General features: G+C 39.2%; 1 protein-coding gene across 1 annotated transcript in view; it reads right to left on the bottom strand.

The window, feature by feature from the left end:
• EFCAB13 (EF-hand calcium binding domain 13) overlaps positions 1-19150 on the bottom strand; it is a 125061-nt gene that overhangs the window by 97835 nt on the left and 8076 nt on the right. The window contains exons 8-15 of the mRNA XM_088143283.1: positions 18131-18192; positions 16249-16860; positions 10725-10868; positions 7884-7955; positions 6665-6808; positions 5292-5363; positions 2517-2660; positions 1365-1436 (exon numbers count right to left, since the gene is read on the bottom strand). Coding sequence (XP_087999409.1) covers positions 1365-1436; positions 2517-2660; positions 5292-5363; positions 6665-6808; positions 7884-7955; positions 10725-10868; positions 16249-16860; positions 18131-18192 — 1322 coding nt within the window. The remainder of the gene's footprint in view (positions 1-1364; positions 1437-2516; positions 2661-5291; positions 5364-6664; positions 6809-7883; positions 7956-10724; positions 10869-16248; positions 16861-18130; positions 18193-19150) is intronic.

Genomic DNA, 19150 nt, shown 5'->3' with positions numbered 1-19150 from the left:
GAGGAACCATGCAGCAACATTTACAAAAATGTATCTTAAGTTTGGGAAACTGCAAAAACATTGAAAGAATCTCGGACAGGCTCCTTGACTCCTGGGGGTATAAGAGGGAGGGAAGGATAAACACAGTCAGGCTTTCAAGGTTCTGTTACTATGGTCTATATCAACAAAGTACAGTTTCAGTCATTTTTGAAGAGTCTGTTTCCTGACCTGGCCTATCTCAAAGGGCTGACAATAACCTATAAGATGTATGCAGCCAAACATGTTTGTATCATACATGACATAAAATAATGTTTGCATGAAAATTATTTTCATAATCTGTCCTAGATTACTTGTGCCTAACACAACTCATTATAGTCTTTCCTGGTTTATTTATGCTTAGAATAGTTTATCAAGATTCAATTGTCAAGAATCCCACTTCCAACTTTGGAAACCATCTTGCACCCTCCTGGCTAGATTTCAAAGAAATCTATGCATTAGATTCAAAAGCAAAACTTATTTTCAAATTCCATGCTGATAATAATCATGGAGTGAAAGTTCTGCAAAAGCTTCATCCAAGATCAGAAGTGCAAATGGACATCAGGCTTTATATTGAACTTAAATTGTCAAGATTGACAGAGGCACAATTTGGAGGAAGGGATGATATTTATAGCAACTTCCAGAGAAACGGTGGTCCTCACATTCACCCAAACTTTCAGAAACAGGATCAAGCAAGATAACCTTGTTAACAGACTCAGAACCTGAGAGTGACCACTAAAGTATGACAACCCCCAACCACCATCACTTGACTTGTGTTCCTTATCTTTTAGCACAAAATGTATGACTTCCAGAGGCAGTGTGATCCAAAAGCCTACCAATGGTGACTTTTAGTGACCATGTAGATAGGCCTTCTCCAGGATGATCTGTCCCAACTTGGCCCTTTTGGTCTTGCACTGGTGCCCCTATCACCAATGTAGTAGATTTCATCCATCTTACTAGTGGTCATTCTCTTCTTCTCTTTCCTTCCATCTTTTGCAGTATTATAGTCTTCTTGAGAGAATTGGTAGAAATAGAAACCACTGTCCTTCAGTGAAAACCTGGCTTTCCCCCCAGATATTGGGATCAGGATGTTGATGAAGCTGGCATGGGGTGGTTGATGGATGAATGTGAGTTATATTGGAGCCTCAACACAATTTATTGTTTTACATGGTCTTTTTAGTGTATTGTGTTTTTATTTAGTTCACTGCCCAGAGTTCCTTCTGGGCAGCTATATAAGTTAGTTTAATAAATAAAAAAGTGGATTACAATGGTGATATGGGCACTTAATACCAATTTTTTCTTTGCTATTTCCATCAAAGTCTGTCCCTGCCCTGCTTTGACTCACTCACCTTTAATTTCTGAAAAGCATTGCATTTTGGAAATCTTCTCTATGACTTGCCCAATATCAACTTTTCCTTCTCCTGCAAAATGAATTGAGTTAGTCAGCAGCTGCCTAAGATTTTCCCTTATATATGATGGAAGAATAATAAAATTCCCACAGTGGAGGAATGGATTGTGAAAATGTCAGAACTTGCAGAAATGACAAAACTGACCTGTTTGGTCAAAGAACAAACAACAAGAATTTTTGGAAAGATTGGAAATTTTATATGGACTTTTTGCTGAAAGAAGAAAAAAATTAATTGATATTAATGGATTTGAAGATTAAGAAAGATGCGGACTAAAGAAGCGGGTGGGGGGATTTGTAAAATATTTAAGAGGGAGGAGGGACAATATGAATGTAATTATCTGTTGAAAAGAAGGTTGGAAGTCATTGTCACTTATGTATTTCTTAACTTTAGTTCCCCCCCCCTTTTTTCCTTTTGGTTTGTCTTTTATCATATGAAAACTCTTAATAAATATAAACAAACAAACAAACACTTTCCCTTATATATCTGGATTATAGAAGGTTACCCTGATTACGTGTTATCAAATTAGTGTCCAGTGGCATCCACAAGTGAGAGTCAAGGTGGGTTAAGTAACAAAAGCATCATCTTGGCATTGTAATGTGGCCCCTGCCCCTTTTCTATATATGTTGCAATGTCACATGGCCCAAAGGGGCCGAGCTTGCAACACAATGCCACAGTACTGCTTTTTTATTACATTATTTTAAAATGTACATTTCACATTTCTATCCCACCATAGTCCAAAGACTCTCAGCAGCTTAGATGAACTATATAGCAAAAGCAGCAAGCATCTATGGACCACTGAGTCTAGCCTACAGCCCTCAAATCTTCTGGTGATCTGCCATCCTAATTTTAATTAAGTCCAACCTTTTAAAACTTTTTAGGATGAGCCAAAAAGAGTCAACACTACTGGAATGTTAAAAAAATCCAGAAAACAGTGGTAAACCGTTTCTGTATGTTGACCGAAAACTACATGGAAGTGTCCATGGAATCACGAAGAGATGCTTGACTTGAAGGAGTCCTTACCTTAAGAAAGATGCTTTCTGTAGGTATCCCTCTCAGTGAGAGGCTGAGAAGAATGCACCCAGCAGTACTTACTGTCAGCTGGAATCTTCTGAATTAGGTCCTCATACTCATGTGGGTATAAATGAATGCCCATCTTCCGGAGGGTGATTCTGAGGTCCTTCAGAGAAACTTTGTTCTCCTCAATATTGCTGATTGCTTGAATGATATCTTTCAGCACTGAGGGGTAAAGCAAAGTTACATTTTGTTTTAGGGGGTTATCAATAAGTATATCTACTGTATTTTTTTTGGGATGAACCATTATAAACTGACTTCAAGACCCTCCATATAATGAGTTGAAATACTTATATAATTCAGCATTTCCTGATTTGCATGCAGGAGCAAATTGGTTTGGAATAGGAGAACTGCATTTATCTGAAAGGAAATGGACCTGAATTTAAGAGGACCCATCCTCAAAATAATAGCTAGTATGATAAGCAGGATAGAAAGAATAAGACTCCTGAGAATACTTTGGATAGCCAGGAAAACAAACAAATGGACCATCAAACAAATCAACCCAGAGTTCTCACTTGAGATACAAATGACAAGGCTCAAATGATCCTACTTCGGATACATTTTGCAAAAATCTAACTGTGGAGTCCTTGGGGTTCTCTGAGCTTGGTTTGTTTTCTTGCAAATGTTTCGTTACCCTGCTAGAGTGGAGTTTGCTCTCTGTTTATCTAACTCTCTGGAGAAGGCTGTAATGCTGGGAAAAGTGGAAGGAAAGAGAACAAGAGGACAACCAACAGCAAGGTGGAAGGACTCAGTTATAGTAGCGATAAGTGCACCATTGGAAGACCTGAAAGACCAGGTTAGGAACAGATCATCATGGAAAAAAGCTATCTATGTGGTTGCTAATCATATTGCCCAAGACCAGTTTAGTGATTTCCCAAGGGCAGGAAACCTAGTGTAGTCCTCTACCCATTCCCAGCTCCTATTTTCCTACTGCATGTCAAAAGTAGTATTTTCCCATTTGTGCTATACAAGTGGTATTTGGTTTGCACTTCATTTCAAATACCTCCACTCTAACTGGCTACTATGTGCTATGGCAGCAAGACTCATTCCCTTCTGGTCACTGATCATTGCCATCCATGGCAATTTTGTCCTGGGCTGCCAAACTATCTTTCTGGTTCTGAAGGGACCTTGACTGGTAAACTTACTTTCTTTCTTTCTTTCTTTCTTTCTTTCTTTCTTTCTTTCTTTCTTTCTTTCTTTCTTTCTTTCTTTCTTTCTTTCTTTCTTTTTTGTATCACTAGTAGACTAATGGAATGCAGCAGTTTTTTTTTAATGGTTTACTGGGCTTTTTTTTTTTTTTCTTTTCACAAGTTCACTGATGGAAGCAGACAGGTACACTTTTCTTCTTTTAAAAAAAAAAATTAAGTGAAATTGACCAGAATTCTGCCAGTTTCCTTTTCCACCCAGAATGATAGGAAGAATGGTAAAACTCTAGTGTTTTCTTTCCTTTTCAAAATACCAGACCGTTGGCAGATGCACCAAGTGGTAAGGCGTCAAATACAAGGGATAGTTAACACAGGCAGGCCCATACAATGGAAGTACATGTCCTCAAAGACCTACCCACAGGGGAAAGCGGGGAAAAAAGTCATTGATACTTGCTTTCTAGGCATGGTGGGAAGTGTAATGAAAATAGGGGTATCCACTAGTTGAGGACCTGTTCTGTTTTCAAGATAATTTGCATTGCCAACACATCCATCTTAAATAGTTTGCATCTTGTCCATTACCCTCACTGCGTGATGCATTAGAATCACTGATAATTAAGATCCCTCAAAGGAGAAACAGGGTGATATTGCAGGGAGGCAACCGATCAGTATCCACTCTTCTTGCTTCTAACTTCCCAATCACTGATTCTTATCCCCACTTCACCAGGAGCTTCCTGCACTCTGTGGTTTAACAAATAGCCTGCCTGCCATCCATTAAAAAGAAAAAGATGAAATATTTCTGGCACCCCTCCTCTCAGGCCATGCATTGGTTAATTTGTATATCAGTATATTTGTCCAGTGGTAAAACATTCTTCCTGAGATGGCCAGTTGCAACCAAAATTTTACTGCTGATATTAAAAAAAACATGAGGAGGATAAAATATCTTCGGTCCTCCACGACCAAGTAGCAGTAAGCCCTGTGAAACTTATTACCCCAGCAAATCTAGAACTACAAGAAGGCTTGGGGAAGTGGTGGTTGGGATGACAAGAGGTGGCTTCAGAACAGTTTCATACATAGCACAGCAGAGAAGCTGGATCCACCTTTCAGAGCATGGCTACTGGAAGTAAGCAAAGGGAACAGATTCATACTCAAAATCAACCTGAATTCTTTTCTCCTCACTCCATACTGTTTATAAAAATATTGAGAAACTTGGTGGCAGGTCAACATTGCTAGCGAAATGTCTTATGGCAACAAATCCTGAGAGTGTTGCAAGACTGATGACTTTCTGGCTGACATTAACTGCACTTGTGGACTTTTCAGCAAGATTGGATGCAAAGAACATGAACAACTAGGAATTGGCAGACACTCATCCAATGAGAAAGCAAACTATACAGATTTTGCTTATATGTGATGATATATCTGAAGAACATGCACAACTGTAGGGGAAGAGGGAAGGAGAGGAACCTGCTTTTGCCAGACTTGCAAATATCTCTATTTTTTCAGAGGTTAGAAATGGATCAGTAGTGGCTTTACTAGCAGCATCTTGTGAATGTAGGGCCCATGCAGTGTGAGATATTTATTAAAATGATTGTGTAGGAAAGCTCAAGGTTTCAGCTGTATCCCTGTATCCCTCTCTTCCCCTACTCCAACTTACCTGACAATTCTTTAAACTGGGGACTGTGGGTAAGAATTTCAATGAAGTCTTTCACAATTATCTTTCCATTACCTGCAAGTCAAGAGTAGGATAGATGATAGACAGATAGAGGCACAGACAGATGACAGCTAAATAAATAGATAGGGTATACCTTTGAAAACAAAGGACAAGGAGAAGTGGAGCCAATGGAAGAAATATACACTTTCTACAGCTGAGATCTCTAGTATACAATTTGGAGAAAAGACTTTTCTTGGGCCAAGTCAGAGCAGGATACTTTGCCAATGTAATAGATTGTCAATGCAATAATAAACAGACAAATCAAAAAGCCAATGAATGTTTCTCTGTGGCATTTTTCAATGTCTGCAGACTTTAGAAGGGCACCACACATCAAAGGAACATCTTTATCATGTGAATTTCCCCAAGCACTACCAGATCTTTTCTCTAACAGCCTAAAAAGCAAACATTTGGGGTATGATCTGTCTGCATAATCATAAGTGTCCTTAGCTGGGCTTTGTTGTCTTTTATTATATCTGGATCAGTGGGGGCGGAGGAGTGCAGAGGAGAGCTGGAATGCACTTAGTACTTTTACCATGGCAGTTGATTTTTGGGGATAAGAAATGAAACTGAGCATACAAAGTTGTGAAAAAAGTTGATGGGGCAGTGAAACCATAAACCTTAAAAAAAGGACTACCTTTCAGGAATGGAGAGGTTTTGGACAAGTATGAACTTTTGAAGCAACTATCCTAGAAATAGATAATGGTACTGGGGAAAAACTGGTGTTTTTTTCCCCAATTATTAACAAAACATGTAACGGAAAAGCCCTTGATCATTATTATTAGGCGTGGGTTGAGGGCTACTTGCTGGGATACACACATTTGGGATTAATGAAGCACCATGTCACTGTCACTGTAGCAGCTTGTGTAGAACAGTTCAATGATTCCCTGTTAAGGGAGTCCTCACTTAACTTGCCTTGTTTAGTGACTGTTCGAAGTTATGACAGTGCTGAAAAGGTAACTTTATGACTGTTCCTCTCATTTATGACTGCCACAGCATCCCCACAGTCATGTGCTTGAAACTTGGGCATTTATGACTGTCGCAGTGTCCTGCAGTCATGTGATCACCATTTGTGTGCTTCGCAGCCAGCTTCCAACAAGCAGAATCAATGGAGAAGCCAGCAGTAAAATCACAAGTCATGGTTACATGATGTCTCACTTAACGACCATGGTGGAAGTGAGGTCGTAAGTCCATTGCAGTCATGTGAGATCTTGCTTAATGACTGTGTCTCTAATTGTGGTTGTTAAATGAGGACTACCTGTATAATGTTTGCTGGGATTCTAGTGATATGGATGAGAAATATTTTATTTTGCACTCACCATCAACAAAGACCTGTTCTAGGGCTTCCTGGAAATCATTTTCATTTAGATGCATACCCATATTTCTAATAAAGGAAGGGAGATCATGCAGGACCATCTTGTCTCCTTCAATCCTGTCGAGGGCTTGAATGATGTATTTCAAACCTGCAAAGTTGCAAACATGTTCAACTGTAGTCAGGTTGCTGCTACCAAACATGCAGAACAGCCAGAAACATTAATGGAAATTCAAGAGGGCATAAAAAATTGATAAAAGTCTTTCAGTTTTTCTGGCTAAGAATCAGAGGAGCAATTTTGGGGGGCTGGAGGGGGGCAGTTCAGCAGTTTATGTTGCCTTGTTTCCATCAAATTGCAGAATTCAGTTTGTCACATTCAAGCTCAGCTGAAATTCCCAGTCCATTTCCAACCCTTTCTAATGATGAGAGAGAAAATCTCTGAGATTTTCTTCTTCTCTCAAGGAGTGCCCTTTGTAGAAATTTCTGCAAATATTCCCTTTTTTCCTTTGGTGGCAGCTGCCACTGTCTCCTACCCCCATGCCTGCTCTGAGGGTACAAAGAAATAACCTTAAAAATTAATCTTACAAAAGACCAACATTAGCCAGACACAGAGACAGACCGACAGATTTGCTGCTGCTAATGATGATCACCACTGAGAAATTGTTGGAAAGCCTTCCTGGAAGAAATGTGGGTAAAACATTCCCTCCTCACAATTTGTGGAATTTTAAAGGCATATAGCCCTAGTCCTTTCAATATGATGACAAATTGTGCATTATCTTGTCATTTGATCTAAAAATATTTGTCCTGGAAATTCTTTTCTTCTCTCATCTTAACTGAGCTTTTTAATGTGGTGGGGTGTTCTATCTCTTTGAGTTGAAACAGATATCTCTTCTGATTTTAAGATCAAGAGCAACATATAAATTATTTGATGACATGGGAACAGGGTGTCAGTGGGGTGGATCGAAACAGTCAAGAAGCTGCAACCACTCACAGCCTCTCCCCTTTAGGTGTGTCACATGCATGGAGTACTTAAAAAAGGATCACGGCTTCAATCACATAGTCATGGCCACCATCTTGATTTTTGTGATGCTGCCCTGTGGATGCGCTGCACAGGAATATAACTCTACTGGCCTGGTTTTGGTTTAAGCTAGTACAAAAATTAGGATTGAGGAGAAAATCTACCATACCCTTTCTCAGCCTTGCAGACAGTGTTTTGGTCTACTCACTTGCAAATTCATTGAAGAGATGTGTTCTCCCCATTGCAGATATGAAGCTGTTGAAGTTCACTGTCCCGTCTTCTGCAATGGCAAGTTGCAAACACATGTTACAAGTGCTCATTTACTGGGATTTATACTGCTGATCCTTGGGAGAAGGTTGAAGCAAATGTGGACCCTCAAGCTGTTACTAGATTCTAAACTGCATAAACCCAAGCCAACGTGAAAACAAGTCAGAAACCATGGGAACTGGAGTCCAATATTATCTGGAGAGGCACAGATTCCTAACTCCACTTTAGGGTTCAGGAATACTTATAGTTGCACACAAAAATTTAGCCCCCCTCCCAGTCAAATTGTATGTGTCAATGAATCTGGAAGTAAACTGACACAGCCTGTGTATGGTGCAGTGTTAAATGCAACATCTTTCTGAATATGTGAATGCATGCTTACCATCTAAGGGCAGTTGTTTACAGATTCAGAATAAGAAAAGAGTGTTCACCCTTTTGGTTAGTAGTTTGTAGCAACTCCTTTGGCAGAAATTACAGCTTCCAATTAATTTTCTGTAGTTTTTCTATTTTTGCTTTGGATTGTTTTCCACTGTTCCTTGCAGAACTCTTCTAGCTGAGAAATATTCTTAAGTCTCCATGTATATGTTTGAGATATCTCCAGAGATTTTCAATAATATACAAGTCTGGGAACTGAAAAGATCATCCCTAAACCATTATCTTTTTTTTCATGTAAGTACTTCATGGTTATTTGAGTATGTTTCAGACCACTGTTTTGCTGAAATAACCAGTCTTTTCCCAGCTTCAGTTTCTTCAGACAGTAGATATTAACTTCTAGGATATGCTGATATTTAGTTGAATCCATTATTTTTTCCACCTGCATAATATTTCTTGTGCCACTGACTTCTGACAACCCCAAAGTGTAAGAAAACCATTTCATATTTAACAGTTGTCAAAGTATCCCTTTTCTGCAAATGCTTCACTCTTTTTTCTCCAAATGTATCTGGTGTAGTTGTGGCCAAATAGTTCAGTTTTTGCTTCATCATTCCAAAACACTTTGTTTCAAAACATTTCAGGCTTATAAAGGTTTTCTTTTGCATGTCTTAGACTATGACTTTTGCAATCAGGTTGGCAAAAAGGTTTCTTTCTAATGTCTCCCATGCAGATCATTATTGTATAAGCAATACTATATTGTGGAGCCGTGGATACCTCCTTCAATGTCACCTAAATTTTTCAGTGGGTCATTTACAGTGATCCATGGGTCCTGTTTTGCAGATATGACAGTTCGGAGATAAAATTCTAGCAGAGAATTTCTTGGTCTTTCAGATGGAGCCTTGACTTCAATAGTTTCAGGTAACTTCAGTTTCTTAACCATTTTATTAAAGTAGCGATTGCTAGCTGGAAGCTTGTAGAAATTTCTTTAGCTTTCTCCTGCTTTGTGAGAGTGAACTATCACCATTTTCAAATGCTCAGAAAACTGCTTAGAGCAGCCATGGTTGTTGAAAGTAGACAGAACAACAATCACAACCTAAGAGATTAGAAGGACAGAGTATTTGTTTACCTATAGAATGGCTTCACCTGTCTAAATATAGGCCTGTTTGGGGGTCACATTAACAACTTTACAGTAAAAAAAAACTAGAATTAACTGGGTGTAATGGTGTGTTCTGATCTGAGAGACAGTCCCATTGTGGACACCTTCCTGGATATTCCTCTCTAGTTAAAAGAACAGCCTTTCCACAAGTTCACATATAAGCCATGGTTAAGAGGTTGAGACAATTCCTGCCTCAGTAAGTTGGACATAATATGACTCCTGAAACTGCAAACGAGCCAGTTGTTGAAACTCCTCTAACAGAACATATTTCTCCTTTCAATAAATCTGGTTAAAGAAACCTGTGCAAGAATCTTGCTTTTGGATGTAATTGGCTATCAAGACACTAGGAGCCCAAACTTCTTTATCTGCTGTATTCTCTGTTTTCTTATTTTAAACCTGTAAACAACTGCACATGAATAATAAGAATGTGTTCAGAACTGCAGAAAGATATGGTATTTAACTTTGTAACTTGCAGGAGTTACATCTGTCAATTTCTTTTCATTTAGGGATTCATTGAAGTATAGTTTGAGCAGGGATGCTTAACTTTTGTATGCAATTGTATTTATGTCTTCTGATTTGTCAGCATGTGTGCAAAGTACGATTTTGTTACAACGAATGCATCAAATGCTAATGGACCATTAAGGATGTGCATAAGACGAAAGCTCTTAGACAGGAGACTCTAGTCTATGTGGGAGGTACGTATGTCTGTGCAGAAACTGTGCTGTTTTAGTAGAGTTACCCAACACTTCACATGGTGTAACCTGGAAATAATCCAAGTTCTGGAAATAAAGTGAACTAAGTAATTAAAAGTCAATTAAGGGCTCCAGAGCATAGAAAACCAATGTTCATCACATTATGAACTGTTAAAACCAAACGTGCTTGGACATACAATGCACACAATGAAAAATCATGTTGATAAGCACAAACACATAAAACCAAAACACTGAGATTATAAGGCTTAACTGTTGGGCAGTGGCATATAAACCACTTGGTCTTGGTTTATCTTTTATGGAGGGTAGTACTGCTCAGTAGTACAGCATGTATTTCGCATGTAGAAGGTCTCAGGTTCAATTCCCGCCATCTCAATATCTTTGCTGGGTTAGGTGAGGATCAGTAGTCTGACGTGGTATAAGGCACCTTCTGGTCCTTCTAATCTTGGGCTTGATCAGAATGAACTCTAGATAGAAGCACCATCATAAACCTAGCCTATCAGCCCCCTGGCTAAGATACAGCCCCAAAAGAACTGGAGAGGCTTACTTGCCACATCTGCCTTGAGTAGCATTTCCTGGAATACCGTGTCACTCATACTGACTCCCATTTTGTTCAGGGTGGAGCACAGATCGTGACTTTTGATGCTATCTTCCGCAAGCATTTGGATGACATCAAAGATATTCTGTAAGGCTGAAAAGAGACTCCAGTTTGGGGCAAATTACATGTTACATAGAGATGTGTGTTGAAACAACCTGAAGTTTCTGATGTATCATGTCAACCTTCTTGTATTTGTACCTTCTATGTCTAGTATTTGGAAGCTGAACTTTAGAGAGAGAGAAAGGAATGGAGGGTGAGTGGGTTGGGTAGATGATGCAGCCAGCTAACTAACTAGACAATGTTGATGTCAGCTACATTAGTAAAACAGACTTAAAAAAAAATAAAGACATGGATTATTCTTACAGTCATTCCAGCAGAAGGCAGCCAGAAACAAATTGAACTGCAATGGCCCAGGCTGACCAGATTGTATGGAACTTCATTGTTGCTAACTATCCTTGTTCCTGCTTCTTCAACAATAGCCTGATGTGCAGAAATGAAGCAGATTAGGCATTCCTCTTCACTTGACATCATCTGGTAGGTTTTGCCCTTACACTGCTATTTCAAAGCAAAGGAGCATAAATGAAAAAGGTGAGAAGCCATGGCTGGCATGCTGCAAATTGCACCCAGGTCAGCTTTTTTCAGGCTGCTACAATCAACGCCTCATGGGGAATTGGGATGACCATGCAAAAAGTCATCAGGTCTCATTTTCTACATGGCATAGTAGCAGCTGACCTTTATGTAATCTACTGAACTTGGGTCAGTGTGGGAAAATAAGTATCAAAGACTCACTGGAAACAGTGACCATCATGCATCAAATTCAGAAATCAGAAATGGTGGCTTTTTCAACTAGTGCCCAATCCCCCCCACATGTCTTTTCATAGGACATGATGACAATCTCCAGGACATTCATTCATTCATTCATTCATTCATTCATTCATTCATCACATTTATATAGCCTCCCATCTCGCACGAAGTGACTCTGGGTGGTCTACAACAATTGAATAAAATAACAAATGGTTAAAAACAAGCATTATAGAAGATAAAAAAGAATTCTTACAACGTGAACATTATCAAAAAAATGTAAAATTGTAAAATATACAAAACCCTCGGAGAAAGCAGGGTATCAATCATAGTGGAGCCATCTAAGAATGTCTCCGGTTCCCAAAGACCCCCAGGCCTGATGGCATAACCAGGTCTTGAGGGACTTCCTAAATGACAGCAGGGAAGGGGCGAGCCTCAGGGGGGAGAATGTTCCACAAGGAGGGCGCCACATCAGAGAAGGCCCGCCTCCTGGGACTCACCAAATGCAAGTCTCTGGCCGATGGAACGCATAGCACATCTTTCCTGCCAGATCTAATGGGACAGGCTGATGTGATCGGGGAGAGGCGGTCCCTCAGATAACCCAGCCCCATGCCATGAAGGGCTTTAAAGGTCAAAGCCAGCACCTTGAATTGGACCTGGAAGCAAACTGGCAGCCAGTGCAGCTCATGAAGCAGAGGTATAATATGTGTTCTTCTAGGAGCACACATAACTGCCCGGGCCACTGTATTCTGTACCAGTTGAAGCTTCCAGATACTCCTCAAGAGCAGCCCTGTGTACAGTGCATTACAGTAGTTATGGATGCACATGTCTTTATGACTTGTTCTTATCACTTCATATAAAACAAAAGTAGAGTCTACATTTGAATATGGGTTTCACTCAGCTGATTCCGAATATAGCCAACTTTTTTTCTGTGATAGAAAAATATCCTTCAGTGTGTATACATGGGTTTTAGGGCAGTGTTCCCCAACCTTGGTAACCTTAAGATGTGTGGACTTCATGCTGGCTGGGAAATTCTGGGAATTGAAGTCCACCCATCTTACGGTTGCCAAGGCTGGGAAATACTGGTTCAGGGTTGTGTTTTTTTACACAAAGTAATGCTGTGCCAGTATGTCAAAAATCAACTAAACAGGGTGCTGTAGCTGAGTCAGCCAACATCAAATCCAAATGTTTGACATTCTCTCTGCTCTCTGGCTCATGGTTTGAACACGTGTAGTTACAACGTAGAAACCCTTCCTTCTTTCTGCTATGACTAGGTTTCCAATAACCTGAGCAAACAAAAATATGTCTGACATGGAAGGCAGGAAAGAAAAAGCCTCACCCCTAAACACAGGTTTGGCCCCTGGTTCATCCCACTTGGGTGTAGGTTTCAATACCTTTCTCTTAAGCCTCATAAAAACTGGTTGTTTGTCCCAAGCTTACCAAGGGCTTCAATCCTACCTGGATATGAAGAGTCTAGTGAAGGAACGGGGACAAGTTTGCACTTTCTATGTGAGGCAAGCAACGTTCCACACAACAGAGGCCCATTTTGCTGTCATCCATAGTGACTGCTTACCATCAGAATGCTTGGTCGTGTCCTGCCCACTGTCATTAAAAGACAGTGAGGCCTATGATGAAGGACATCTGTGATCCAGTTCAATCCCTTCAGCAGGAAAGGAATCACACGTAAAGTCAATATGCCCTTTACAGAATTGCTAGCTGAAGAGTTTTCCCTTCTCAGTTCTCTTAAATGGCTCATTAGAAGTGGTACAAATCAGAGACAGTATCAGAGGCCAACCAACCAGCCAAGAATATATGAAAGAGCATAGTACAATTTGTATTAAATCAGTTACCTAGGTTTGGGGCAGATAAATATTTTGTTAAAAATTGTTTGGAACTTTAAAAAGGTTTTTTTTTCATGGTCTCATGGGTTCTTCTAAGGAAGCTTTCACCAATGTGCTACTCTCCAGATATGTTTCGTGCTACATGGCTGGAAATGTTGGGTGTTGCAGTCCCAAAACATCTGAAAGGTGCAGGTTGAGGAAGAAATAAATGAGATGGTTTAAGGTCATCTACTATTTGGGTCTTCAAGATGTACATCCATGTGGAATATAACCATGATAGATATTCAGAAATGTACACTGCTTCCACATCATATATATTTTTATCCCAACTCAAAAAGATCATTCAAGAAACAAATCCATGACTTGAACAAGGGTAAAAAAACCAGAAAGTGCTAGCCTACCATTATGACTCCTCTAGGTCTGCACACAAACATCTTCAGACCATTGCAAAGGAAACTGGGCTTGAGGAATCAATGCTAAGTGAGCAATGAAGGCTCTTCCAACTGATTTTATTGCTAAAATACATGCCCAGTAACATTCTGAGTCCTATTTAGGCTTGCTCACAGTTCACAGGGCAAGTGATCCTTAGCCAGAATGAGGTCTTTTGTCAAGCCTTTCACACTCTCCCACCTGGAAGATTTCTGGGCCTCGGGCAAACAGAAACAAATATGTTTACCATAGTCGTACTTTACTATTGCACTTTACTTGACTGAAGTGATAATAGGAAGGCGATTAAGAGATGCAAGTTTGTGTTAAAAGGAGATGAGTCAAAGCCCAATCCCATCCTATCTCTACACAGAAAGAGAGAATAGATACTATTGTATATTTTATGAAATAAAAAATCTTTCAATAGAAATTTTATTCCCTCCCCAAAGGCGGAATGCATACAAAACATGGAATTGCTACAAATTTGAGGATGAAGTGGGTAAAGAAGCAATTAATGTTTGCATTTTCTTCAGGTGAAAACCTAAGATGTTCTACATGAGTACTTGGCACTATAAAATGGATCAGTAAATATAGGCACACTTCTGTTTAGAAATATGATATGATATGATATGATATGATATGATATGATATGATATGATATGTATTAGAAAATTAGGAGGCTGTCTTAGGAGCATATATTTTATTTGCCGGTGTAATCATTTTAAAGGTCCTAGGATCCCTAGTACAGAGCTTTCAGTAAAGTGTAGAAATTCTTTTTAAATGATATGTACCTTCATATAGCATATATATTTTTGGGAATTATGTTTAGATCTGTATTCTCAAATTTGTACATATGCATATTTAAAGACACATGTACACATTTGGCAATGCATACACATGTCTCTACTATGAGAAACAACACCATTACAGCAATTTCTTAAGGCAAGCATAATGCGTTGAGTTGCTCTGAAAATATTCACTGTAAAAAAATTATAGCCATCCTAAGTGAAGATCTTACTTAGGCCTCCATTCTGTTATTAGTTTTCTGAAATGGAGGCATACATACACTGTGTTGACTTGCATTTTGTTACATTTACCACTACCTCCATCTTATTTCTTATTAATGTTGATTGGGGATTATGTGACCAGCTAATCACTTAACAACAGTATTTAAAATAAGTAGTTGGATAATATTTTCCTTTGTGGATTGTCTGAGGTTGAACATGCAATCTTTAAAAAGTTCTGATGGGGATTTCTCTCCAGTTTGGGAGGTGTGATGCCCTTTGAAAGCCAGGATGGTGACAATTGAGCTGGTGGGAAGGGGTAAAGAAGCAATCTGAAGTTTTGATTTTGAACAAGAAGGGAGAAGGGAGAATCTGATGTGAGATTGGCAGAGACAGATGGTAGAAAGCACTCTCAGAGTATCTGAAAAAGTGTTGCTAGTTTGTTGCCTGCTCAGACAATGTCTGTTTGCTTCTAGAGTACTAGGCTCCATTGATATACTGCAAATAATGACTATACTGTACTGGAATTTGTAAATAAAATAATATTACATTACCATAAATCTCAATGCTTATCCAGCAAGAGAGTCACTGGAATTTCTTAATGTTCAGAAAAGTATGGAACATACGAACCCCATGGTCCTTTGATTTGATAAAATAAATGGATTGATTGAACTGATTACCCAGATGAGTAATCTAACACCATTATTCTTTAGTCTTCTACATCTAACAAGTAAGACTAGCTGGGGTCTGGTGCTACTTAAAATCTGGGAATGATTGCTCGAAATTGCATAAATCATCTTGCACAAGGCTTCTCACTGAAAACCCTGTCCTGAAAGGCTAATGTCAGAGATAGGAATACAGAAGACAAAAAGGGAATACAGAGTCAATGAATATGCTTATGGAGAACTATGGGAGTTGTAGTTCAATACATTTGAACGGCATCAAATTGAGATAAGCTGGTATAGAATTTTACATACAGTAGACCAGACAAAAAACTAAACTGGTTTATGCAGCATAGTCAGGAAGGACTATTGAGCTGTCAGGGGTAAAGCAGTGCAAAATCCTGGTGGATAATTCTGACTCTCCTCTCAACTCAACAATCTTGAATGGGTCTCCATAAAAGACTGTATTAGGGAAAACAAAGGGGTCACCAGTTCAAACTTTAGCTGGCCCTGACATTATCTAAGATTCATTAGACTCACCCTTCCTCTCCCTGCCAATTCCCTAGTAGCCAAACAGAGGAGGCGCTACATCAGAAACCAGCTGTCCTTGGAGATGGGTCCCTGGCATTCATTAAAAGAGATATCTGATTTAAATGTGACTCTTCACCACATTTCAATGATCCAAAACATGGAAGCTCAGGTGTGTATTGCACTAAATGGACAACATTTCAAAACCAACCTTGCTGGAATGATAGTTCTTCTGAAAGTTCCTTATCTTCACTTTCAGCTGTCTTATAATCAGTTTCCTGGTTGTCTTCATCAGGATCATGCTTAGTTGGGGGGTTGTCTTGGAAGGAAAGCCTCTTCTTCTTCTTCTTTTTCTGTTGCGTGTTTTCAGTGCTGAGGCTTGCCTGGGTGACTAAATAAAGATCAGGTAGTATTGGGGCCTTTCTCGATGGCCATCTTGACTTTGGCAGCCCAGCAATCAATTTATCTCCTCTAAGGGGGAGAGAGGAACTTAGTGGAAACAGAGTGTCCTGACTTGTGTAGCCAAACTTTGGTCTGATCTTTGGCCAGTCTATGCCTTGATCTTTTTTGTCCTTTTCTTCCATGGAACATGCAGATGATGCTTTCTTGGATTTTCTTAGCCCAACAGGTTTCTGAGATTTATTTGCTTTCTTCTGTAGTTTGTCAACAGTGATCTCTTCATATGGCTCATGTAATCCAATCAAGTGAGCATAACCTAGTGTTATTGCCTTATTAAGCAAAATGTTTCTTCTCCATTCAATTTCAAAGTCATCTATTGTAGCAAAGTCTTGAGAAGATCCATTCTCCAAAATACCATACTCACCTATAAATAACATGCAGAGGGAGGTAATGAGACTATTAACCATCATACATCTCAAGCTGAAGTAAGGAACCTCTACAAATGCAATCTTCAATCTTACTTCCAAATAACAATATTTTACACATTGGTTCCCAGAGCTATTGTTATGAGTATAGTAAAAAGAAAATGACAATTTTCAATTTTATTGTGAATCCAAAGTACTCATCATTCTCCATGCAGACACAACATAAATGACTTATCTCAAAGGAGTACTGTATATCTTGTGACTTTCTCCAAGAATCACTGCTCTCCTTTGAGCCAATTATCTCCTTTCCGATCAATGATTCATAAATAAAACACAGGAGGCTGAGCTTCTCTAAAGATAGGTCATTCTAAGAGCAAACAAATAAACTATAAAATGTAAAGTGTGCCTTCTATTTTAGTTCAGAAAATAAGTATGCCACAGCTTTCTGAATTTTGGGAAACATAAAAATAGAAGTTTTTTTCATGGTACATTAATTGTTTTCATATCGGTTATCAATACAGCATCACTGTAAATCCTTACAACAACCATCTAAGATAGAGTATAACCATTAGCCCCCTCTGTAATACTTACTTAATCTAAAGCCTGTACATCTGAAAGTAAAAAAGCAACACGATCCCTTCTTGTTGCCCAGTTTAAAGAAAAGTGTGGTCTCTGCCCCACCCTTGCAGTGCAGCGCGGGAGTAGTTGAGCTCAACACGGGATATGCGATGGCAGGAATATTCCTGCTTGGCAGGAAAAGGCTCTCCCTTCAAGATGGGAGAAAAGAAGAGTGTGGGCTTCTCAACGTGCCTGGATCTCTCAAACACAGCAACTGTGAGAATATTTTCTTCCTTCAAACAAAAGCACTCTTTTTGATGTGCTATTCATACCTGGCCTTTGGTCATAAAAGTGGCAGCTCTTAGCATATCTTTTTTGGTTTATTAATTAAAATAGACTACATTTATCTGATGTAGTTTCAGGGCAGTTGTGTCCTGAAGGAGCACCTGTTTCTCCCTCACCCTTGTGATAATATGTGGTTTCAGAACCGAGCTCTGCTACTAGGAGCCAGGAGTACCACAAATGTCCTGGGTGGTGAAGGTGGCACTTCCTGGTAAGACGGGAGTAAGGGAGGTAGGCCATGATCCAATGCCACTGCATTGTGTAGGAAAAAAAATGATAACTTGCAGGAACCAGACAACGTCCTACCATGAAGTTTGTGAGATTACTGCAGACTGATCTCAATCTAATTCATGGGCTATGGACACTTACTCATATGGCAACTTAATAATCCTCTCACAGCTGACAGAAATTCTGAGATGTTTAATCTCCCACTCCCTGTCACGAAAGAAAAAGAGGTAGTTCAGGCTTGTATAAAGGAATCTCTTTCCCCACATTTAGGTCTATAAACTTATAATTCCCTATTTAGCAACTCATCCGTAATTACTGGTAAACTGTATCTTAGCTATCCTGAGGAATCAATACTACAAAGGAGTTCACCAGTCCAGTTTTATTGGTTTATTGAATCAAAAGTGTGTGGTCTTGGCACAATTGATTTAACTCGGTTTTCATTAGTCGATAGGTATTTGTATTTTGTAGGGATGGATATTCATTTCAGTCAACCACATCTGTGTTTGCTGTTATTGTGACAGTAAATGTGATGTCATTTGGAAAAATTGATATAAAAACATTAGCTGAAAATCTCAAAATTTTCTTTCTTACTTTTGGTCACAGCTAATATTCCTCTCTTATTTTGCAATAAAATGTTCTATCTTCCTGTTAAATGTAATACAGGTAGTCCTAACTTAATTACCACAATAAGGACTGGAAAATTGGTTGTTAAGCGGGGCACTTGTTAAGTGAATCAGACCCAATTTTATGACCTTTTTTTGCAGCGGTTGTTAAGCAAATCACTGTAGTTGTTAAGCAAATCATGCGGTCATTAAGCAAATCACATGGTTCTCCATTGATTTTGCTTGCCAGAAGCCAGCTGAGAAGGTCACAAATGGTGATCACATAACCCTGGGATGCTGCAACTGTCATAAGTGTGAGCTGATTGCCAAGCACCCAGATTGCAATCACATGACCATGGGGGTGCTAGGATGGTTGTAACTTTGGGGACTGGTCGTAAGTCACTTTTTTAGTACTGCTGTACTTTGAATGGTTACTAAATGAATGGTTGTTAAATGACGACTACCTGTAGAATGATAAGTCAAGGAAACTGGCAATGCCTCTAGCATTTTAATTTTGATGCATACTGAAAGAGAACTTGGAATGTAGACTTCACATTTC

Source organism: Python bivittatus, unplaced genomic scaffold (assembly GCF_059951505.1).
Source record: "Python bivittatus isolate LINGU-HERP-01145 unplaced genomic scaffold, Pbiv_v1 ctg000410_np1212, whole genome shotgun sequence".
In the NCBI taxonomy this organism is placed as follows: Eukaryota; Metazoa; Chordata; class Lepidosauria; order Squamata; family Pythonidae; genus Python; species Python bivittatus.
This window is presented reverse-complemented; position numbering and strand designations above follow the sequence as displayed.